General features: G+C 51.0%; 1 protein-coding gene across 4 annotated transcripts; it reads right to left on the bottom strand.

The window, feature by feature from the left end:
* Window positions 1–7: 7 nt before the first annotated feature.
* On the bottom strand, window positions 8–24,485 carry LOC112101855 (acetyl-coenzyme A synthetase 2-like, mitochondrial). 4 transcript variants are annotated; one of them, XM_024192739.2, is made up of 14 exons: window positions 23,980–24,485; window positions 22,116–22,212; window positions 21,689–21,888; window positions 20,395–20,570; window positions 12,248–12,400; window positions 7,195–7,342; window positions 6,397–6,534; window positions 6,054–6,146; window positions 5,461–5,573; window positions 4,678–4,804; window positions 3,833–3,960; window positions 2,357–2,420; window positions 1,635–1,756; window positions 8–1,481 (listed from the first exon to the last, which is right to left on the bottom strand). In XM_024192739.2, the coding sequence occupies exons 1-14, from the start codon at window positions 24,290–24,292 to the stop codon at window positions 1,305–1,307; spliced, it is 2,049 nt and encodes a 682-aa protein (XP_024048507.1). In that variant the 5' UTR covers window positions 24,293–24,485; the 3' UTR covers window positions 8–1,304. The 4 variants fall into 4 exon arrangements, 3 of the variants coding, with proteins under 3 accessions (XP_024048507.1, XP_024048508.1, XP_024048509.1); XM_024192740.2 differs by lacking the exon at window positions 6,397–6,534; XM_024192741.2 differs by lacking the exon at window positions 21,689–21,888 and having other exon boundaries at window positions 23,980–24,053.
* Window positions 24,486–24,685: the final 200 nt, after the last annotated feature.

Below are 24,685 nucleotides of genomic sequence, written 5' to 3'. Positions count from 1 at the left end.
TCATCTGGTGCTGTGCAAAGGCAGGGCCAGTGGTGCCTGTACTTGACTGCAGTGTGATGCTAGCTCAGAAAGGACCATGGTCTCCACAGGGACCACTATCATCTGAACGTGAGGCTGGGATCTGCTGGGATGGACAGGGCCCATGTCTCCTCATTCTGTTCAGGGCCGTGCTCAGCACATGGTAGATTAGTCCATGGAGTTCGTGTCATTTTACCCCAGGCTGAACCTCACTAGAAGCATTTTGCATTAAAATCCAGGGCCTGTTAGCATGGGGTATGTGTGGCAGCATTCATCAAGCAGCCTGAGCTGGTGGCAGACAGCAGCTGCTTCCTCCTGTCATCCTGCACTAGGGCTGGCCTTACGGGTGGGCTAAGTGGGCAACTGCCTAGGGCATTGGGGTGGGGGAGGACGCGATGTGCGAGTGCCACAAGCTAGTGGGCCTGGGCTACCAGAGCACAGGTGAGTGGAAGCTGGGCTGGAGCCTCTGGCCAGCCGGGCAGGTGTGGGCAGTGCTGCCCCGAGCTGCCAGCCTTTCTGGGAGGTGCAGGCAGCAGGGCTCACCCCTGCAGAGCCAGTGGGCAGCCCCTGGGTCCCCCTTTCCTGTGGGCACAGGCAGTAGCTGTGCACCACTCTCCTCCTGCTAGGTGATCGGGGTGTATGGTGAAGGGAGACCCTGGGCTCAAACTTCTCCCTATGCAGCCTGGCAGGCACCTGATCCCTGCGCCCCATGCTACTGTTCTCAAACTCAAAGGGTGCCAAAATACAGATTCAGCCAGGGTGCCATTTTCCCTAAAGCTGACCCTGTCCTGCATGGACACCGCTTCCCCACACAGACACAGTGCTGTGGCAGTGGGTTTGGAGCAGCAGCAGGAAAAACATGGGCGCTTAGTGTTCTACATGGACATGCTGGAGCTGGGAGCCATCCTGAAGAGAGGCCTCCAATCTGGGATTAGCCAACCTCTGCCCTCTGCCTCCTTCCTCATTATCCAGATGCGGGGAGGGGTATGGTGGCTTTTCACTAGGGCCTTCTACCTTCCGCTTCCCAGGGAGGAAGCAGGGCACCCTTCCTCACCCCCTCTGCCTGCCTCACCCTCACTCTTACTGCCCCCAGACACGGTCACTTCTCAGAGGAACGGTCTGCTTTGGAGGTCCAAGGTCTTCAGTGCTGGTGTGAAAAATAAAGGTCTGATCTCAACTGAATTACTGGTGCCTGTTGATTGGCTTTTTCTAGGCTAGGTCCCAAATTAGATGGGGGTGGGAGGGGTGAAGAAAAGGGGAGCAGAGAGTCTCTGACTGCACTTGGGTTACTGGCCCTGCTCCTCCTGCAGGAGGCGCTTGTGCCCCTCGATGATCTCCTCCACGGCCTCGTGGTCATCTAAGGTGGTCAGGTCCCCAAGCTCATCTGCCTTGTCCTCTACAATCTTCTTCAGGACACGGCGCATAATCTTACCTGAACGGGTCTTGGGTAGCCGCTTTGTGACCTGCGGCAGAAAGGAGCAGAATAAGGGCTGCAGCCCTAAACTGTGTCATCTGGGGCTGGGAGCAGTGGGGAAGGGGCTTCCGCCATGCTGTTGGGACAGGGTTGAGGGCATACAGGGTGCAGTGCAGGCAGGAACAGGCCTGCGGGCTGTTACCTGAACATATTCAGGACTTGCATATTTTGCAATCTTCTTTGAGACTAGCTCCTTAAGTTCATTGCTCAGCCTCTCCTGAGAGACATCAGTCCCCTTCTTCAGCACAATGAACACATACGCTCCTGGGAAAAGATGGAGTTACTCATCCGTGCACCAAGCCATGGTTCAGGGAGATGTCCAGTGCAGGGCTAAGCACTCTGCAACTAGCTGAGATGCAGCCTGAAGTATGATGCTGAGATGGTGTGTCTGTGACCTAAGTGAATCTTGGATCACCAACACCTCCCTCGTCCAAACCTTTGGACTGAAGTGATCTCACCAAAGCTGAGACTCTTCCTCTACAGGGCTACGGTTCCTCGCCTCCAGTGAGGTTCTGGGACCTCCCTCCTGAAGATGTGCTGGAGGGAGTCCTGTGTTGCCTGAAGCTGCAAACCCCTGCAGTGTAAGGCTACCCAAGACTTACCCCCTTCCAGCCCAAAGCCATGTGGCTCTTGCGGTGACTCCCACCCCACTTTCGGTTGTGCCCCACAAAGCTTACCGTGTGTACCACAGTGGTGAGTGTATTAGAAATACTAGACAGATGCTGAGTGTGGTCCCTGTGTCCCCACTCCCCCATACAAGTCAGGGATGCAGTCACCCTAGAATGGCTCCTCCTCCCACCACTAGCCCTAGCAGCTGTGAAGACCATTACAGAGATTGCAGTAGCAGGAATCAGAGCACCTCACCTTCTCCTTTGATCTCATGAGGGAAGCCGATCACGGCTGACTCTGCCACCGCTCTGTGCTGATTCTGGAACAAAACAGGTCTGTATTTCACTTCAGCAGTCCTGGCAGGCTGGCTGCAGCCCTGGAGCCTGTCCTGCCACACACTAGCATGGTGCAGCCAGCTGTAAGGCAGAGAGAGATGGGGAGCTCCCAAGGTGGCCTCCATGCCCTCTTCCTACTTACCTGCCACACAGTAGTGTGTAGGGAAGAGGCCTGACACCCCTGCTTCCTCTTCCAGCTCTGGGCTTACCTCTGTGAGTGGCAACTACCCATTCTGCTCCTCCCACCCCTGCTGCAACAGGACCCAGTAACCTGTTCACAAGATCTCACTGGGTAGTCCCTGCTTACAAACCCAGGGATGTGTTTGCTCCAAAGAGCACGGAGAGACTCCAATCTCATAACAATGGGGGCCTCCAAGGTTTAGATCGGGGTTGGCAACCTTTCAGAAGTGGTGTGCCAAGTCTTCATTTATTCACTCTAATTTAAGGTGCCAGTAATACATGTTGACGTTTTTAGAAGGTCTCTTTCTAAAAGTCTATAATAGATAACTAAACTATTGTATGTAAAGTAAATAAGGTTTTTAAAATGTTTAAGAAGTTTCATTTAAAATTAAATTAAAATGCAGAGCCCCCCGGACCGGTGGCCAGGACTCAGTGAGTGCCACTGAAAATCAGCTCGCGTGCTGCCTTTGGCACACGTGCCATAGGTTACCTACTCCTGGTTTAGATGATCCCCTAAATTTGCATGATGCTCTGAATCTTTTCTGATTCACCTAGTTATAGCCTGAGCTCCAAATAAACCTTTATCCCTCCCTTGAGTGCAAGGATAGAGCTGTGGCCTGTGCTGTTAGAACAGCTTAGTTGTGATACTGGAGCTAAATACTTTGCCATCTAGTCTGATACTGCTGAGGAAAGTGGAACTTAGCATAGTGCAGCCATGTGCTGGGCCCTTTGACAGAAAGGTAAGAAGGCCTGAAGTGTTTGCAGGGGGAAGGGGTTGCCCCCTACCCAGTAAAGCAGCAGGGCAGCTGCAACATACTCATAGCTGTAGCTAGCTTGATAGAACTTGTGATGGGAAGAGTCCTAGTGAGACTTCAGAAATCATGGCTGCATGTTATGATCACTATCCCAGCTGGGCAGCTCTAGAGTTGGTTGGAAATCAGAGTGGGAGTAGTAGAGATGAGAGAACTGCCCCTTCCACCCTACCTGCTCCAGATAGAACTCCTGCCCCATTCCCTACAAGGCCTCCTGCTGGAGCAGAAAACTCAGGCATGACAGCAAGGTGCTATGTTCACTCAGTGTTTCATGGTTTCTTTACTCGGAAGCCCCCGTGCTCCTACTCTGCTCCCTGAAGAGGCTCTGCCCACCTCAGCTCTTCGTACTTGCTTATAAGCTAGGGGTCAGGTGTTTACCACTTCCTTCTGCCCAAACCTCTTACCACAATATCTTCCAGCTCTGCAGTGCCTAGCCTGTGCCCGCTAACATTGATGACATCATCCAGACGTCCTGTCAGCTGGTAATATCCTTGGCTGGTACGATAGGCTCCATCTCCCGTGAAGAAAAATCCTGTGATGATCAGAACCATGAGAGTCTCTCACAGCTAGCCAATGCTAGCTGCACCCTCTTCCCCTGTCTCATTACCTCCATGGCTTAGGTACACCCCTCCCCACATCAACACTATCCCCCCTGTATACTGTGCCCTCCCTAAACTCAGGGCAAAGGGACTTCCCTACCCCCAGTCAACCTGGATTCTCCCAGCTCTACAGCTCAGGAGCATTCCCTGTTACCACCCTTAATTCTGGGGTGCATGCTCCATTACTGGACCAGCCCCATTCCCACAAGCCTGGGACCCATGCCACAGTTCAGCCCTCCATGGTCTGGACACTTCTCTTCCCTTCTCTCATTGCTACAGGAGCTGACATTTGTATTACAGATGCAATTGGTGGTCCCCACTGAGATCAGGACCCCTTTGTGGTAGGTGCTATATATACATAGTAAGGAGCTGTCCCTGTGCCAAAGAGCTTATTTTCAAAATAGATGAGACAGACGAAGGGTGGAAGAAAGGAAGAGCCACCTCCATTTTACAGATGGGGAACTGAAGCACAGAGAAACTATGTGACTTATCCAAAGCGTTGCAGTGAGTCTGTTGGAGCCAGGAATTTAACCCAGATCTCTCATGTGCCAGTCTCGTGCATTCGCCATAAAACCCCTTATTCATGTGGCTCTAGTCTCCAATCCGTGATCAACTGTGCATCTTCCTCTGTCCTTCCCTGCAAATCCTACCTGGGTAAGGCATCAAGTAGGTTTCCAGAAATCTCTTGTGGTCATTGTAAATGGTCCGTGCCATTCCTGGCCAGGCCTGAGAGATGCAGAGGGCTCCAGAGACATTGTTCTGTGTTAGGATGTTTCCCTGGAAAATAATACACTTTGTCATGACTGGGGCTGAGGGTAACCTCCATGCTTGGTCCTGGGTCTAGTTTTACCTGCCACACCCCACCACAACCTTCTGACTGGGAGAGACATGGAGAGCAGTGCGGGAGGATCTAGTTCACACCACCCGCAGGGAGGTGATGTGCAGCCCACTCTGCTGCTTAACACCTGGTTCTGACAGAAGCCAGTTCTCGCCCAGGCCCAGCCTGTTCTGTGCCCTTGTCCAGATCTGCTTCCTCTGGTGTGTTCCAGGCTCCCTGGGCAGTGGCATATAGCTACAGCTATGGCTGTAAGTCTAGCATGGCATCCATTCAGTTACTGAGAAGCTGGAACCCACTGTTCCAGAAAATACCTTTGTAGCATTTCTGAGGCATGTGTCCGAGCTCCTCCCAGGACAGGGCACTATAGAGAACGGTGCAGGAACACAGGCTGAGATGGCAAGGGGTTGCTACCAGCTCCCTTGCTGCAGTTGCTCAAAATAGGAGGATCTGTAGGGAGTGGGACATGACCTGGGGTGGGCAGGGAGGGGAGACAGGGTCCAGTTTACAAGTCCTCTACTTCCAGCCTCTGCCTGCTGGAGGGAACAGTATGGGAACATTGGCTAAGAGAACCTCTGGACTGATGGTTGTAAGTTACCTTGTCATCCAGGAGGGCAGGGCTGATCCCAAAGAATGGTCTCATGGCCATGCCTGGAAGAATCTCATCTCCGGGGCTGGATGGACGGGGAGAGATACAGATGCCTCCTGTTTCTGAGGTAAATGTAATGGTGACACCCATGAAATTAGGTCAAAGCGAAAGCCATGGAACACTGCTAAGAAATCCACCTTCCCCCTAAGCCTTGCATGGTTAATGGCCGTGTGGTGGTGAGGGGATCCATCTGCTTCTGTGCGCATGCAGGGGTTGCTGTAGGCAAGGCTCTCTGCTGTCTGGAGGTGGCTGGAAAAGATTGTTAATTAGAGATGGAAAGTCTTGCCCATCTAGTCCAGCGCTGGATTGGTCCCTACCATCTATTCTCCAGGCTAATTTTAAATCCTATCATTTATTTGTCTGTCCTGTGGTGGGGCCAAGAGGGTCTCTGTGCTGGGCACTTGGCTGTAATGTGCCATGCACATCTATGGTGATGTCTAAATAATAATTACCCCCAGCTGAACAATCCCAGATGGGTATTACACCTGGGGAATTGCGTAGGTGCCTGTAATGGGAGGCGAGGGGTCTTCTTTGCTTCTTACCAGTTTGCCACCATGTGTCAACTACTGGGCACCGTGCATCGCCAACCACGTTGAAGTACCACTCCCATGCTTCTGTGTTGATGGGTTCTCCCACTGCAAGGGGAAAGAGAGATGAATTATGTTTAAGGGACAATTCAGAAAAAATTCTCTCCTTCCCTTTTCCTCCGACGTACTGGCTTTATCAAGATCATGGACCTGGGCCAACGAATAGGCCTTCTCCTTGGTGGTGTATTCTCTCTTACTGCAAAGTACTGACCCAACACATACCTCTAATCCAGCCCACTACTGAACTGAGTCTGAGAGTGGTAGTCTGGTCAGCCCCGAACCATCACCTGGTACCAACCTGATCCAAGGGTCTTGAGGGAAGATCTGTCGTATCTCTTTACCCACTCGTCCCCATATCTCAGCAGCAAGCGAATTGCTGTGGGTGCTCCATAGAACTGATTAATTCGTAACCTCTCCACTGTTTCCCAGTAACGCCCTGGAATGGGAAACTGGGCCAGTTACCTCTAGGATTGGCTCATCCCAATATTTTCCTTGCTTTCATACCCCTGCTGTAGCAGTGCCATGGCCCTCTCAGCCAGGCCAACTTAGCTCAGGGTAAACCCAGGAGGAGCAGTGACTCTTTCCTTTCTTGAGAGCCCTTCCTGATAACCATCTCCACAGCTCTCTCTGCAGCAGGGAAGGGCACAGCTAGCATCCCCCTCAAGACCCTGCCACACATGTAATAAACAAGAGACCACTCCAGAGAAGGAGGGATTTGCTCTTCTCCTTACTGCTCCACCCATGAATAAGACGGTTCGCTACCACCTTCCCTGGGATACGAGAGGAATTCAATGTGTTCTTCAGCTCCACACACGGACTCAACTCATGCCATGATGTCAGGAGTTTTTGGTACGTGGGCTGAGGTGGGAATTAATTTCAGGCCTCTCTCTCTTCTGCATGGAGCGGCCAGGGTCACTTCCCTGCTTGCCAGAGATTTCAGAGCAGGGTTACATTCATGCATTTATAATAGCTTCTTACAGTTCTGGCAGAATGGCTGCTGAGTGTTTTTGAAGAAGGATCCTTCCCTCAGCCCCACAACCTCTTCCTGCTGCCCTTCCCTGCACCTGGGGCTCTTCTGAACCTCCTCATTACTCACCAGGATTGGGGTACACTGGAGTGCTCTCAAAAAGGACAGTGGTACCTCCGTTGCACAGAGGGCCATACACCACATAACTGTGCCCTGTGATCCAACCGATGTCTGCCACGCAGCCAAAGATGTCCCCATCGTGGTAATCAAACACATACTGTGCAAAAAAAGAAGAGAGCAAGAGCTGTAGCCTGGAGACAGGGCCCCTCCTACCACAGAGGTTGCCAGAGCAGCTCTTGTGTGGGAGAGATCTGTAACTAAAGTCTCCTGTCTCTGCCAGCCTCGTCTTCCCCTTCATAGATGCCAAGGCCAGAAGGAGCCATTGTGATCACCTCACCTGCTGTGTAACACAGGGCTATAGAACTTCCCCCAAATAATTCCTAGAGCAGGTCTTTTAGAAAAAAGATCCCATCTTGACTTAAACATTGCCTTTGATGGGGAATCCACCACAGGCTTGGCAAATTGTTCCAATGCTTAATTACTGTTAAAAATGTACACCTTATTTCCAGTCTGAATTTGTCTAGCTTCAACTTCTAGTCGTTGGATCACGTTATACTTTTCTCTGCTAGACTGAAGAGCCCATTATCAAATATTTGTTCCCCATGTGAGTACTTACTGACTGTCATCAACTCACACCTTAACCTTCTCTTCAATCTAAGTAGATTGAACTCCTTGAGTCTATCACTATAAGGCATGTTTTCTAATTCTTTAATCATTCTCGTGGCTCTTCTCGAACCTTCTCCAATGTATCAACATCCTTCTTGAATTGTGGACCCCAGAACTGGACACACTATTCCAGCAGTGGTTGCACCAGTGCCAAATACCGAGGTAAAATAACCTCTCTACTCCTACTTGAGATCCCCTTGTTTATCCCAGGATGCCATTAGCTCTTTTGGCCATAGTGTCACACTGGGAACTCCTGTTCAGCTGATTATCCACCATGACGCCCAAATTGTTGTGAGTCACTGCTTCCCACCCTCTCTGCTACACCCATCTGTCACAGCTTGTCCCTGTTTAGCCCTTAAGCAGGGACTGGCCTATTCTGCATTTGTGCAGTACCCAGCACAATGGCGCCGTAGTCCTGGTTAGGGCCCTGCTGAAAAAGAAATAAATAACTAAAGCAGCTTCAGTCCTGTGCTGAGGAAAGGAGCCAGGCTCTTGATGCAAATTCAGACAAGCCAGTTCCCATTATTATTGGAGTCAACACTTGAGGACTGTCAGGAACTTCAGAAGGACCTTCCACAGGTAGACTTGGCAACGTGATGTCAGATGAAATTCACTGTTGGCGAGTGCAAGGGCATGCTTGTTGGAATGAACCATTTGGACCACTCCTTCACACTGCTGGATTCTAAATTGACTGGGCCCACTCATGGAAAAGAGCTGCTCCTGTGCAAATTAATTGTTAGGCTGTATAATGAACTGAACTGACCATGTGATACTGCCATTAGCCAAATCAACAGTAAGTTCATAGCTGGAGTAGTGTTCAGCGTTGCTCATCACTCCACAGACAGGTACAGTAGAAATAGAAATGAGCAGAGGCCTAGGAGACTTCCCTAAGAGGCAAGACTATTTAGTTCAAAGAGGAGATGAGTCAGAGGGGATGTGACAATGGTGTATTAAAATACTAATTGGTCTAGGGACGGTAGAGCCGGTGCCTGTGTTCCCCCTTCTCAGAAGATCAAGAAGATACTCGATGAAAGTGAAAAGCCGCTAATCTAAAACGGAGATAAGGAAATTATTGGCTACCAAGTGTAATCAGTTTGTGAAGTCTCCCCCCCAACTCCCCCGCAAGAGCAGTTCTACTCTTTGAATGGTCACGCTCTAAAAAGACCACTATGGGGTTTCATGCTCCTCTTTCTCGCTGACTCCAGATCCAGTTTGCTCAATTTGCCAGTAAAAAAAAAAAAAGTCTCTTTGCGATTGCCAGCCCTCAAACTCCCCCGTGAGCAGGACTGGGTTCCTTCCCCCTCACAACACTGTCTAATAAAGACAAATAGTTGTGCTGCTGCTCTGCAAGCCAGAATAGATTCCAGCCCTTCTCTTCTTGTGGCGTTGGCTCTGCAGGGCTAGCAGGCGGACACCCCTCTGTCCCACTCAGGGGCGGCTCTATGTTTTTTGCCGCCCCAAGCACGGTAGTCAGGCGGCCTTTGGTGGCATGCCTGCGGGCGGTCCGCGGTCATGCAGATTCGGTGGTGTTTCTGCAGGTGATCTGCCGGTCCCACGGCTTCGGCGTACCCGCCGTCGCATTGCCACCAAAACCGCGGGACCGGTGGACCTCCCGCAGGCATGCCGCCAAAGGCCGCCTGACTGCCACCCTCACAGCGACCGGCAGGCCGCCACCCCGCAGCTTGCTGTCCCAGGCACGTGCTTGCTGCGCTGGTGCCTGGAGCCGCCCCTGGTCCCACTCCGCAAGGTAAGCCTGGCTCTGCACCGTCACAGGGACCCGGAGTTCAGACTGTGCTATTTTCCACACCCTCCCATTTCCATGGATGTCATGCTGGAGTAGGGGGTGGGACAGAATGTCCTAGAGTAACTGGATAGCAGGGTTCAGAGTAGCAGCTGTGTTAGTCTGTATCCATGTTAGTCTGGATAGCAGGGCTGGCCCTGAGAGTGAAACATCTATTTTACTTGGGCCTGGCTCCTCTCACTCCATTTCCCGTCTGTTTAACACCAAGCAAGTTTCCCAGTATAATGTCCCTTGGAGCCCTTTGTTTCTTGGCCGTTGTTCTGAGATCCACCATTTCCTACAATACTTTAAAAACCTCTCGTCCCTTACTAACATACTGTAGCTGCCATTAGGTTTGCTGTGGCAATGCTCGAGCAGCTCCCCGCAAAGTGGGCCCCCTGACAGGAGGGTGACAGATGAGGTTTCCAGGGGTGAGGAAGGCGCTGGTGTGTTTGTAATGGAAACTCGCTATCCTCTGTGATAGTCTCTGTTTAAAGTAACAGAGTATTCAAGCAGCAGCAGCAGCTTGCTGAACCCAGCTGGGGAAAACAAGCAGGAATTCATTCCAGCTCTGGTCATGTTTTCCAGAGCAGCTGGAGCTAACGTGGCCATGTGTTGGAATTGGACAGTGCTGCCTGCTTCCCACATTCCTGTCCTGGGACAACATCCCCTGCTTTCAGCTTTCTGTTCTCATGAGCTGCCCCAGTATTGCCAAGCAATAGCTACACAGCGTGCAATGGCCAGCAGGACAACTGTGCCAAGCCAGGGGTCTAGGGAGGGTTAAGCACGTTGCTTTGTTCTGTGTCAAATCACTGGCTCCCAGATTTCCACACGTCCCCACCCCTGGCACACAGGGCATTTCAGACCTAAGTCACCAGATCTGGCCTCACATGAACACTAGATGCACCAAGGCCAGGACTGGAGCCCTCTGGTAAGAGGGCCTGGGTGGAGGTATGAAGATCCCTGGATCAGGTTTAGGGGGAGCTTGCCCACGGCTAAGGAGCCCACACTGAGCTGTTTAGAAAGGGAATTGTCTCATGAGAAGCCAGAAGGGTGGCTCTTGTGTAACACCAACAGGCCCTGGTGGTCGGCAGGCAGGATAGAACCTGGGACCTCTGGAGCTTAGTGCATGAGCGTCTACTGCATGAGCTAAAAGCCATATGGCTGTTAGCCAAGGCTGTAGAGCAGACTCATAAATCACTCTCTCTCTAAGTGGTCTTGGTGCCCCTAGATGGGACAGAACACCACACAGAGGAGGTGTGTGGGTTACACTTGGAAGCAGTTTGCTTGGGGAACTGTCTCAAGCAATGGGCTTTTCCCCACTTCCCTTGGGGGACTGTTCTGCAGCTCAGTACTGTGCTGCCTCAGGAACACGAGTGTGGCTCAGCACGTGAGTTCCCAGCAGCTCTGTCTCCAGCTTTCTCTCATGGCTACACGGCAAAAAACAACCACCCCGCGGCAGTGAGTCTCCGCGCCTAGGTCAACGGGTGCACAGTGCTCACGCTGCAGCACTAGAAATAGCCATGTAGACATTCATGCTCGGGCTCTGAAGCCCGGGGAAGAGGGTGGGTGTCACAGCCTGAGCTCCAGCCTAAGTGGGAATGTCTACACAGCTAGTTTTAGTGGCGTGGCGTGGCCCGAGCCTGAGTCTGTACACCTGGGCTCTGAGGCTCGCTGCCGTGAGGGTTTTTTCCCCTCAAGTGTAGGTGTACCTTTAGAGGACTTGCCTATGGCACCCTAGTAACTGGAATAAAATCTGGGAGATTGCTATCTGTTTTAGGGGCTTCCTCTTCCTAAAGCTACCTCTGCTCCATTGAAGTATGGACCCCTCTCTTTAGTGCTCTAGGGGCTCTCTTCAGGAGCAGAGCTTTCACTCTCATGTATGCTTGGGTGTAGTTGAATCTCAGAACACAGGGGAGAGGGGTCTTGGAGATCTCTCTCTAAGTATGTCCTGTATTCCCCACTGCAGGCCTGTAAGCAAATTGCTGGCATAACTGCAACAGAACTTATGCAGAGAAGGAAAAGGCTGGGTTATTTCTGTAAGATACCAGCCATTTCTCTCTCTCCATCCCCTGGAATAAACTGGCTGGGTGTCTGAGCAATGCTTTTCTCTGCGGGTGGAATGCCCTCCCTGAACTGATTGGCTCAGGGCGTGGTGAGGACAGAAGAAGGAAAAAACAAATGTTTAGACATAAATGACTGTAAATATAAAACCTGTGTCTTGCTGGTGTTTGCTGCTCCTCCCCCCCTTTCTACCTCACTTGTCATCTTGGCAGCTCTTTGGGGCATAGACTATCTCTTCCTGAGTGCTGGAGCAGTGCCCAGCACAACAGGGCACCAAGGTCTACCTGGGGCCTCTGGGCGCTACTATAAGTAACGAATAATTGACCTGCTCTAGAACATGCACTGGTGCCCCCTGTTGCCTGGACTCAGTCCTGCTGCACTCCTAGTAACCATCTTTCCCTCCAGCAGCTAGATCCCTAATAACATTAGCAGCTCCCAGATTATGCTTTAGCTCAAGTAGTAGAGACGTGGTCTTGTCATCATAGCTTGGTATTTCTGCTGCCTGTATGCCTTGACCTGACATCCCTGGTGTTTGTGTCTAGGCCTCGTTACCTTGTGTGTGATGGCAGTATAGAGCAAGTATCCTGCCTGGGAGTGGACCAGCCCCTTGGGTTTGCCAGTACTGCCTGATGTGTAGAGAAGGAACAGCAAGTCTTCACTCTCCATGACAGCAGGCTCACAGCATACATCTTCTTTCATCATTTCCTATGACAGAAAGCAGAGAGGTTCTCACTCAGCTCCAGGATCTCCTCACAGCCCCCAGATTTCCCTCCACTCTCTCCACACTTGCTCTGACTTCACATTTCATTAGTCATTTACTAAGCCCAGAAGAGCTGAATGGAAAGCATTATATACGTCAGAGAAATGAACCCCACTGTGGCTTATTCCTCTGCTGCCCGGTGATGGGCCAACGCTGCCTGGCAGGGGGATAGCATTGTGGAGGCTGGGCCAGCACTCTAGCAATTCAGATCCTAACCCATCTCCCCACATTCAGGCTCTTTAATCCTGTTGCTTCTTCCTGCCTACATTTATCAAGTCCATCCCTTCCTCTCCTTCCCTATGGCTAACATCTTGTCCAATTGGTCAATTCTCATCTTGCTTTGGTCAATTCTCATCTTCATTGCCGCAGCCTCTGCCTCTCTGACTTCCCTGCTTCCCTGCCTGATCCTCTCCAGTACATACCAGAATGGGTGCTGCCACTGGCCATGCCGCCCACCTCTCTTCAGAGCCCTTCAGTGTCTTCCTTTCACCTTCCACATCTGGTTTAAGTTTCTTCTCCTCCCCCCACCAAGGCCCTACAGAACGCTGCCCCAACAGTATCTTTGTTCTCATTTCCTCCTATGCTCCTCTATTTCCTTAGCCTCCTAGTCTTTGCATCTTCTTCTATGCTGCCCTTAAGCTTTGAATTCCCTCCCACTCCCAAACGCTCACCCCCTCTTCATTCAGCTGGCTCCTTAAAATGCAGAACTACGCTGAAAAGTGACTATCAAAATGGCACCAGTGGGGCCAGTGTTCATTGTTCATTGTTTTTCACTGTTGCTAGATCAAGTGTGCTGTGTTCAAGTAAACGGAGGGGTTCTCTTCCACATGCTGGCACCACAAACTCCCCCTGGGTTCTGAGGGTCAAGCTGGCTCTTGCTGGCTCAGGCATCACCACCAGTAATAACAATTCTGCAGTTGGGGCGCACTTAAAAATTCTGCTGATGCGCTGTCCAGAATAGACTCCAGCTCCCTCTCCCAGGGCTGTATAGGCTCTGTGGAGCCAGCAGGAGTAAAAGGCTGTAATCACTGAGCCAGCAGCTCTAACGCTGAACCCAGCCAGGGAGCAGATCTGCTGAGTAGGATCGGGATATTCTGCAGGGAGACTTGGATGACCTTGTAAATTGGAGTATTAGTAATAGGATGAGATTTAATAGTGAGAAGTGTAAGGTGATGCATTTAGGGATGACTAATAAGAATTTCAGTTATAAGCTAGGGACGCATAGGTTAGAAGTGACTGAGGAGGAGAAGGACCTCGGAGTCCTGGTTGATCGCAGGATGACTATGAGTCGGCAATGCGACGTGGCTGTGAAAAAAGCTAATGCGATCTTGGGATGCATAAGGCGAGGTATTTCTAGTAGGGACAGGGAGGTGCTGCTTCCGTTATACAAGGCGCTGGTGAGACCTCACTTGGAGTACTGTGTGCAGTTCTGGTCTCCTATGTTTAAAAGGGATGAACTGAAACTGGAACGGGTACAGAGAAGGGCAACTAGGATGATCCGAGGAATGGAAAACCTTTCCTATGAAAGGAGACTAGAGGAGCTTGATTTGTTTAGCCTAACCAAAAGAAGGCTGAGGGGGGATATGATTGCTCTCTTTAAATATATCAAAGGGATAAATACCAGGGAGGGAGAGGAATTATTTCAGCTCAGTGCTAATGTGGACACGAGAACGAATGGATATAAAATGGCCGTGGGGAAATTTAGGCTTGAAATTAGACGAAAGTTTCTAACCGTCAGAGGGGTGAAATTTTGGAACAGCCTTCCGAGGGAAACGGTGGGGGCGAAAGACCTCTCTGGCTTCAAGATTAGGCTAGATAAGTTTATGGAGGGAATGGTTTGATGGGATTACGGGATTCTAATCAATTAGGCAATAACGGCCATCGCTGGTAAAATGAGGGTCTGGCTAGAGAACCTTGCCTGTATGCTCGGGGTTCTGCTGATCGCCATATTTGGGGTCGGGAAGGAATTTTCCTCCAGGGTAGATTGGCAGTGGCCCTGGAGGTTTTTCGCCTTCCTCCGCAGCATAGGGCAGGGGTCGCAAGCTGGAAAATTCTCTGCGACTTGAAGTCTTTAGATCACGATCTGGAGACTTCAACAGCAGAGTTAAGGGAAAGTGGGGGGGTCAGCTTTTGTGGCCTGCATCATGCGGGGGGTCAGACTAGATGACCATATTGGTCCCTTCTGACCTTAAAGTCTATGAGTCTATGAGTAGAAAGAGGCTATTTGTTCACTGTCACTTTTCTGACCATAACAGAATTCTTCTGAGAAGCCTTCTCAGGTTAATTAGGTTATTTGTTGAGCACAGACAGTGAGCTCCACTCTGTACAAAACATGGAGGAGGCAGTTGTTTTGAACGCAGGAGCTAACGACAAAATACTTCTTCAGAAAGAGTAAGTGCCACTACCCTGAGGTCTGGCCAGCATTGGATGCATTGTGCTTAACTAAGGGTATGTCTACACTACGAAATTAGGTCGAATTAATAGAAGCCGGTTTTATAGAAATCGGTTGTATACAGCCGATTGTGTGTGTCCCCACATAAAATGCTCTAAGTGCTCTAGTCGGCGGACCGCATCCACAGTACCGAGGCTAGCGTCGACTTCCGGAGCATTGCACTATGGGTAGCTATCCCACAGTTCCCGCAGTCTCCGCCACCCATTGGAATTCTGGGTTGAGATCCCAATGCCCGAATGATGCAAAACAGTGTCGCGGGGGGTTCTGGGTACATGTCGTCAGGCCCCTCCCCCTCCGTCAGAGCAATGGCAGACAACAGATTCACGCCTTTTTACCTGGGTTACCTGTGCAGACAACATACCACGGCAAGCATGGAGCCCGCTCAGCTCAGCTCACCGTCACCATATGTGCTGGCAGACGTGGGACTGGCAGCCGTAGGGCTGCATTGCACCAGCCCTTGCCTTTTGCCTTTTGCCAGTAGATGGTTTATTACGACTGGTAACCGTCATCGTCGTACAGCAGTGGCTGGAACTCCGTATGTCCCCCAGCCCCCCATCCCCCCAGTCATATTCTGCTGCCTTCACAATGACGATGATGGCTATCAGTAGTAGTATGCCATTTTCTGCCAAGCGCCCATCGCACATTAGCAGAGTCTTCCCTGAGCAGCAGATCGTGCAATAGGCCTGAAGGCCATTGTCATCATACAGGAAAAATGTGGCTATAACTGCCAAGCACCCAGAAGATGCCGAGGGCTATCAGTCATGCTGCACCGTCGTCTTAAGATGTAAAAAACAGATTTGTTCTGTATTCATTTGCTTCCCCCTCCCTCCGTCAAATCAACGGCCTGCTAAACCCAGTCTTTTGAGTTCAATCTTTGGGGGGGGCCATTCTGTGTGACAGTTGTTTGTGTTTCTCCCTGATGCACAGCCACCTTTGTTGATTTTAATTCCCTGTACCTGTACGCCATGTCGTCACTTGCCCCTCCCTCCCTCCCTCCTTCCCCTGGTCCGTCAGATACTAGTTTCGCGCCTTTTTTCAGACCAGACGCCATAGCTAGCACTGGGATCATGGAGCCCGCTCAGATCACCGCGGCAATTATGAGCACTATGAACACCACGCGCATTGTCCTGGAGTATATGCAGAGCCAGGACATGCCAAAGCAAAACCACGACCAGCCGAGGAGGCGATTGCAGCACGGCCACGAGAGTGATACGGAAAATGACATGGACATAGACCTCTCACAAGGCACAGGCCCCAGCAATGTGGAAATCATGGTGTTCCTGGGGCAGGTTCATGCCGTGGAAGGCCGATTCTGGGCCCGGGAAACAAGCACAGACTGGTGGGACCGCATCATGCTGCAGGTGTGGGACGATTCCCAGTGGCTGCGAAACTTTCGCATGCGTAAGGGCACTTTCATGGAACTTTGTGACTTGCTTTCCCCTGCCCTGAAGCACCAGAATTCCAGGATGAGAGCAGCCCTCACAGTTGAGAAGCGAGTGGCGATAGCCCTGTGGAAGCTTGCAACGCCAGACAGCTACCGGTCAGTCGGGAATCAATTTGGAGTGGGCAAATCTACTGTGGGGGCTGCTGTGATCCAAGTTGCCAGGGCAATGAAAGACCTGGTGATATCAAGGGTAGTGACTCTGGGAAACGTGCAGGCCATAGTGGATGGCTTTGCTGCAATGGGATTCCCAAACTGTGGTGGAGCCATAGACGGAACCCATATCCCTATCTTGTCACCGGAGCACCAAGTCACCGAGTACATAAACCGCAAGGGGTACTTTTCAATGCTGCTGCAAGCCCTGGTGGATCACAAGGGACATTTCACCAACATCAACGTGGGCTGGCCGGGAAGGGTACATGATGCTCGCGTCTTCAGGCAGTCTGCTCTGTTTAGAAAGCTGGAGGAAGGGACTTTCTTCCCGGACCAGAAAATAACCGTTGGGGATGTTGAAATGCCTATCGTGATCCTTGGGGACCCAGCCTACCCCTTAATGCCATGGCTCATGAAGCCGTACACAGGCAGCCTGGACAGGAGTCAGGACCTGTTCAACTACAGGCTGAGCAAGTGCCAAATGGTGGTGGAATGTGCATTTGGACGTTTAAAAGCGCGCTGGCGCAGCTTACTGACTCGCTCAGACCTTAGCGAAAAGAATATCCCCATTGTTATTGCTGCTTGCTGTGCGCTCCACAATATCTGTGAGAGTAAGGGGGAGACATTTATGGCGGGGTGGGAGGTTGAGGCAAATCGCCTGGCCGCTGATTACGTGCAGCCAGACACCAGGGCGGTTAGAGGAGCACAGCATGGCGCGGTGCGCATCAGAGAAGCTTTGAAAACGAGTTTTGTGACTGGCCAGGCTACGGTGTGAAACTTCTGTTTGTTTCTCCTTGATGAACCCTCCGCCCCCCCGCCACCCGGTTAACTCTACTTCCCTGTAAACCAACCACCGCACCCTCCCCCCTTCGAGCACCACTTGCAGAGGCAATAAAGTCATTGTTACTTCACATTCATGCATTCTTTATTAATTCATCACACAACTAGGGGGATAATTGCAAAGGTAGCCCGGGATGGGTGGGGGAGGAGGGAAGGAAAAGGACACACTGCAGTTTAAAACTTTAACTCTTATTGAAGACCAGCCTTCTGATGCTAGGGCAATCATCTGGGGTGGAGTGACTGGGTGGCCGGAGGCCCCCCCACCGTGTTCTTGGGCGTCTGGGTGAGGAGGCTATGGAACTTGGGGAGGAGGGCTGTTGGTTACACAGGGGCTGTAGCGGCGGTCTCTGCTCCTGCTGCCTTTCCTGCAGCTCAACCATACGCTGGAGCATATCAGTTTGATGCTCCAGCAGCCGGAGCATCGACTCTTGCCTTCTGTGTGCAAGCTGACGCCACCTATCATCTTCAGCCCGCAACTTGCTCTGTTCATCCCGCGATTCAGCACGCCACCTCTCCTCTCGTTCATATTGTGCTTTTCTATAATCAGTCATTGACTGCCTCCACGCATTCTGCTGTGCTCTGTCAGCGTGGGAGGACATCTGTAGTTCTGTAAACATGTCATCACGCGTCCTACGCTTTCTCTTTCTAATCTTCACTAGCATCTGTGAAGGAGAAACATTTGCAGCTGGTGGAGGAGAAGGGAGAGGTGGTTAAAAAAGACACATTTTAGAGAACAATGGGTACACTCTTTCACGTTAAATTTTGCTGTTCACATTACACAGCACATGTGCTTTCGTTACAAGGTCGCATTTTTCCTCTTATATTGAGGGCCTGCCGGTTTGGTGTGAGAGATCACTCACGCAGTGCCAGGCCACAGATTTTAGCTTGCAGGCAGCCATGGTAAGACACAGTCTTTTGGCTTTTTTAACCTTCTTAACATGTGGGAATGGTTTCAACCAGTAGTGCTCTCATTTCCCATACCAAGCACCCGTTGGGTTGGCCATTTAAAATGGGTTTGCAATGTAAAAGGAGGGGCTGCGGTTTCCGGGTTAACATGCAGCACAAACCCAACTAATTCCCCTCACACACCCAATTCTCTGGGATGATCACTTCACCCCTCCCCCCACCGCGTGGCTAACAGCGGGGAATATTTCTGTTCAGCAGAGCAGGAACCTCTGAATGGCCCCTTAATAAAATTGCCCCATTTCAACCAGGTGAACGTGAATGATATCACTTTCCTGAGGATAACAAAGAGCGATAAGGAATGGATGTTGTCTGCATGCCAGCAAACACTGGGACCATACGCTGCCATGCTTTGTTATGCAATGATTCCAGACTACGTGCTACTGGCCTGGCGTGGTAAAGTGTCCTACCATGGCAGACGGGATAAGGCAGCCCTCCCCAGAAACCTTTTGCAAAGGCTTTGGGAGTACATGAAGGAGAGCTTTCTGGAGATGTCCCTGGAGGATTTCCGCTCCATCCCCATATACGTTAACAGACTTTTCCAGTAGCTGTACTGGCCGCGATTACCAGGGCAAATGAATCATTAATCATTAAACACGCTTGCTTTTAAACCATGTGTAAAATTTACAAAGGTACACTCACCAGAGGTTCCCTGGGTGCCCTCAGGGTCTTCGGTGAGTTCGGGGGTTTCTGGTTCCAGGTCCAGGGTGACAAACATATCCTGGCTGTTGGGGAAACCGGTTTCTCCGCTTCCTTGCGGTTGTGAGCTATCTACATTTTCTCCATCCTCCTCTTCCGAACCCTCTTCCCTGTGTGTTTCTCCAGTGAGGGAGTCATAGCACACGGTTGGGGTGGTGGTGGCTGCACCCCCTAGAATGGCATGCAGCTCCGCGTAGAAGTGGCATGTTTGCGGCTCAGCCCCGGACCTTCCGTTTGCTTCTCTGGCTTTGTGGTAGGCTTGCCTTAGCTCCTTAATTTTCACGCGGCACTGCTGTGCATCCCTGTTATGGCCTCTGTCCTTCATGGCCTTGGAGACCTTTTCTAATATTTTGCCATTTCGTTTACTGCTTCGGAGTTCAGCTAGCACTGATTCATCTCCCCATATGGCGAGCAGATCCCGTACCTCCCGTTTTGTCTATGCTGGAGCTCTTTTGCGATCCTGGGACTCCATCACGGTTACCTGTGCTGATGAGCTCTGCGTGGTCACCTGTGCTCTCCACGCTGAGCAAACAGGAAATGAAATTCAAACGTTCGCGGGGCTTTTCCTGTCTACCTGGCCAGTGCATCTGAGTTGAGAGTGCTGTCCAGAGCGGTCACAATGAAGCACTGTGGGATAGCTCCCGGAGGCCAATAACGTCGAATTCCGTCCACACTACCCCAATTCCAACCCCCTAAGGCCGATTTTATCGCTAATCCCCTCGTCGGAGGTGGAGTAAAGAAACCGGTTTAAAGGGCCCTTTAAGTCGAAAGAAAGGGCTTCGTCGTGTGAACGTGTCCAGGCTTAATTCGATTTAACGCGGCTAAAGTCGACCTAAACTCGTAGTTTAGACCAGGCCTAAGAGTGTAAACACCAAGAGAGACAGCCCACGTCACTGTTTATGCCTTGTATAGCACTGACTGCAGTCAGTAAATGTGGCTGTGGGCCCCACCCAGACTGGAACAGCAGGGGTACTGCAAGCCAGGAATGAGGTGCATAGACAAAGATGTGTGGGGAGCCCAGGGCTGGAATAGCAGGGAGTGCTATAGGCCAGGTCTGAGGCACATGGGCAGATAGTTTTCAAGGTCTTGCCCACACTATTGCAGGCTCTGGTTAGTACTGCCAGCCCCTGATGTTACACAGAGAACATTGCGTCTCCAAGAGCTCCCCACTTTAACTCATTCATTCATTCTGGAGAGCAGGGAAACTGTTGTTGGGAAGGTTCCTGGCCTGGGCAATAAGCTTCGGACCATGACACTGTTACCCCAGAACAATGGCCCCGGTGCATCTAAGTGCAAACACGGTCCTTTGGGCTGGGCTGGAAACCCACCCCCCCACCACTTCTCCTGATTCCCTGGGGGGAAGTTGGTGGTAGCTCCATATGGCATCTCACCTCCTCCAGCGGCACATGCAGTTCTGACATGGGAACCTTCTGCTCAGTCCTCATGGAAACCAGAACTCGCTTCACCAGCGGGCATGCACGCACGGCCTGGTCCACTGTCTGCTTCAGCTCAATAACCTTGCCCCCCCTCAGCCCCTGGTTCACAGTGATCACTGTCTCTGACTGTGCTGAAGAGGGCAAAAGAGAAGAAAACAAACAGCAGCATGATCAGCCCTTTACCTCAGCCCAGCTGCTCCCCTGCCCTCTCGCCCTCCATCATTATTACCATGATGTCTAGCCCCCACACCTCCAGCTCCACACACACATCTAACCCTGCCCTGCCCCGCATGCCTTTTCTCTCTCTTTCCCCCTCCCATCTCCAGTTTTCATGGCCTCTCTTTAAAATAAGAGCAGCAGTTTTAAACTCTTTCTTTCCCATTAATGTGTCCCATTAAGTCACATACAACCTGATGAGAGGCAGCATTCCAGGCCCTTGCTCCCTCTGATGAGGCAGAGAACTCAAGCCTCCATGCCAAGAGGGGATGGCCTGACAGACCTTGCTGCTCTAGGAGCTTATTTTTAAAATGCTGAATTTGATGAAGCCAGGCACAGCATCCATTGGACTGGAAGAGGCTTCTAGAGAGACCTAGTGAATAGCCTTGGATCAGGGCAGGCCCTCTACTGGGATATTTAGTCCTCTCCTCCCTGCCGTGCATCGTCATGGCAGGATTCCTTAATCATCCCTGACAGGGCAGAGGATGTTTCTCCTTAAAGAGCTCCGCTGATGAGGAGCATTCCAGCACTGTCCCTTGGTAGCATGTGCCAGTGTTGAGCTCTGCTTAGGGTTAGCGAGCATCTCTGAATATTGAACCTGAACTTCCCCTGCTGCATCTTAAGCCTCTTCCTTCCAGGCCGCCCGTGGGAATGAGTGATCCCTGTGCAAACTGTTTCATCTCCCTCAGTTGACTTCCTGGCTGCAGCTTTTATTTTCCAAACCGTCTCTCAGGGCAGGGCTTGTCTGTAGCTACAGCTTGTGGGGAGTTGTGGCGATGTTCTTGGGTGGCCTGAGCATGTGATCCCGGGCCCACACATTTCCTCCACTCCCTTAGGCCACTCTCTCCTCCATGGCTGGAGGAGTAAGAATGCCAGGACAGGAGGAGTTTGCCACGAAGCTTCGGGCACAATCACCACACCCTCAGCACCACTGGTCACTGAAGCTGACAGGGGTTGATATTGTTCTCCAAGGGGACAGGATGAAGGGACAATTTGTGCACAGAGCACCTATCAGTTTGAAGAAGGCGCTTACCATCCCGGATCCTGTCAGCTAGAGCCTCGGAGCTGAATCCGGCAAATACCACAGTGTGTACGGCTCCTATCCGGGCACAGGCTAGCATGCTTGCCACAGCCAGAGGGCATGGGGGCATGTAGATGGTGACTCGGTCACCTCTTTTCACTCCCTGTCGTTTCAAGGTGTTTCCCAGACGGCAGGTCAACTCAAGCAGTTCTCTGTCCAAAGAAACCAGCTTGTAATTAGAAGTTCTCTCATCCCAGAAGTTTCTTTGAACTGGGAACAGATGGGGCTAGCTTCCCTTCCCTTCTGGTAGCCCCGCAGAGCTGGAGATGAAAGACTCTGGTTCCTTAATCAGATAAGTAACCATACCAGCCCTCTGTGCTCAATTCCTCCAGCTCAGGATGGGGGAATTGATGGGGTAAGTACAGAGGTAAGTACTGACCTGTATGTAACCCGGACTTCTTTCCCAGGCTCATCTTTCTCCCAGATCAGGGCCACTTTGTTTGGGGCTGTGTGGACATGTCGATCCAGACAATTCACTGAAAGAGAAGATTGACTGTCATTACAGGCTCAGCTATTTTCAATTCTAGTAAAGCCAGTGCTAGTGACTCCATTTTCTGAATACCAATCAGGGTGGCTGCATTGTAAGTTTGACTTTTATTCAACCCATTAAACCACATCATTGCTAGCACCAGCCATCAGGTCAGAAGCACCACCCCAATTCCACTCCCACACCTTCTTACCCACCACACCCATGACCATCCTCCTCATCCTTACTTGCAATCTGCACATTCCTAACCAGAAACTTCCCCCAAACACCCTGAGTAACCATAACAGCCCTCTGCACTTGTCCTTGGCGGCTCTCTGAGTGCCTCATGAATATTAACTCAGTCATTTCTCAGCAACCCTGTGTGGCAGGTAAGCAATCCACAGAGAACACTTCACCTCCCACTGAAATGCAGCTGCCTCTTTAGTGAAATGGGGCAGCTATTAAACAGTGACAGCAGCACTCCAGAAGGCAGTTTAGGACAGCAAGTGAGGAGCACTACAGAGGGAATGTAGGGAAGCAGAATGCAATCACCTGAGATGGAATAGGGCCAGAACTCTGGGGGTACTTAGAGTTCCCGGAATGTTTAATGACCACAAGCGGTCAAGACCTTGGTTTTAAAACTTATCCCAAAGTGGGCTCCTCTGACAACACCAGTGTTGCCAACACTTGTAGTTTTATTGGGAGTCTCATTACATATGTTGTTTGTTGTAGAGCTCCAGCTCCTGGAGTTGTGATTATGTGAGACTTTCAGCTTTCATTTAAAAAAAATAAATTTCTCTCCCTCGTGGTTCCAGATAAAAGTTTGAAAATGTGACCCCTAAAGGCTCAAAAATCAGAAAGCAAATAAAAAAAGAACCAAAACTTAATATTTTTGAAATCTCATGATTTTGGGGGGCCTGACTCATGATTTTTGAGTGGTTGGGGTTGGCAGTGCTGCTATCTAGCACTGTGAAGAGGCACTCATTGATAAGGGACGCGCACTAACTTCTACTTGATGACCCCAGTAGCACATGGGTGCACCTTTGAGGACTCCCACAAAAGGGTACTGACCAGGCCCAATGACACTTAGCTTGTGAGAGCAGCTAGGCTCACAGCACGTGATGGTCCAGCTGTATTCACACATGCTAATGAGACACACTCACTCCCCTACAACCAATCACATTCCTACACACCTACCACACACAGCCGATTAGACCGTTCCTGGCAGGAATCCTCTGGCTGAGTTTGTGCCTGGATCTGAGAGACCATCCCTCATTTGAATCCTTTTACCAGAATGTGCTGCTCAGCTCTACCGCCCTAGTTTTCATGAAAGTGTTGGATTGAGTGGCACCGTTGAGCACCACCAGACTTGGGTGTGAGGAGAATAAGACTGGGAACAAACACGCCAGGGAAAGTGGGGGTCAGAGGCAGGTGCTGTCTCACACTCACACCCTCACTCTCTGACACACTTTCTTCCCTTTCCCTCCTCCCTCTTTGGTGTCTGTTCCTCAGACTATTCCTCTCAGGTTAGGATTTCCACATGCAGGGGAAAGACAGATCAGTGCACTTCCAAGAAAGTGTCTAAAAACAGAAAGCTAATTCTTGCTGCCTTAGAACTTCCCCAGTAGCCACTGGCTAACGGAAGGAGTTAACGGTGTGTGCATTCCCAGGAACAGATTCATGAGACTGAAAAGGATCCATCCTGAAGATGCTGGGACCAGATGGGTTCCCCAAGAGGCCAGCAAACGGGAGTGGGGGGGTCTGGCTTCCTGCTTACCTGCTACATTCAGTTGTCCTCCCAGGAACCAGGACACCCAGCCCTGCTGTAGATTACAGTCTTTGACAGAGTGAAAAGGATTAATCCACATGAGTCGGCTTCTCCCTAGAGCTCCCCAGAATTCATCTACGTGCTCCACTGACACCTTGTACAGCCCTGGGTGGTCCCTTGATCCAGCGAACGCTACAGCTTCCGGCATATATGCAGTCAGGGGCCCACCGCTCCAAGCTCTAGCTATTCCAGAAGAAAAGGGTCCTCTAGAGGACTGACAGAAGACTTTTAGGCAGCAAGCCCTGGGAAGCAGCCAGGCCATGATCCAGGGTTGCAAGAGAGATCCCCAACTCTGCAACAAGCAGGAAATGGTCTTCAGAACTGTGCTCTTCTTCTTTAGATACAAACTCCAGGTTAAGTGCTTTCACTCTGCCCTGGAGCTGTGACCTTGAGCCGGAAGGAGTGGGGTGTTAGCTGGGTCTCTCTCTGTTCATCAGATTATAAATCCGCACTCAGCAGAGAGCTCACGAGGTGCCCCGTCTCTTCCTGACGCTCTCTCTCGCCTGTTCCAGATGGATACATGCAAAGGAAATTCAATCCCTTTTAAGGGAAGGAAAGGGGGTGGGCTGTAGGAATGTTTGACTGGAATAACCTTCATGCTAATCTGAATTCTGACAACTGCTTTTGCACTGAAGCCAGAACTGGCTGGTGATTG

The sequence above is a fragment of the Terrapene carolina genome, unplaced genomic scaffold, assembly GCF_002925995.2.
Source record: "Terrapene carolina triunguis isolate 2854851 unplaced genomic scaffold, T_m_triunguis-2.0 Scaffold96, whole genome shotgun sequence".
NCBI classification, from domain to species: Eukaryota; Metazoa; Chordata; order Testudines; family Emydidae; genus Terrapene; species Terrapene triunguis.
Note: the sequence above shows the minus strand (reverse complement) of the source record. Positions and strands in the feature narration are given on the sequence as shown.

Excerpts from the sequence above, each read along its gene's own strand:
- LOC112101855 (XM_024192739.2), bottom strand. The coding sequence starts at position 24,292 with ATGGCCTGGCTGCTTCCCAGGGCTTGCTGCCTAAAAGTCTTCTGTCAG. Across the intron at positions 22,213-23,979 it reads AGGACAACTGAATGTAGCAG|TGAATTGTCTGGATCGACAT; the intron begins GTAAGCAGGAAG and ends CTTCTCTTTCAG. Across the intron at positions 7,343-12,247 it reads ATACTGCCATCACACACAAG|TATGTGTTTGATTACCACGA; the intron begins GTAACGAGGCCT and ends TTTTTTGCACAG.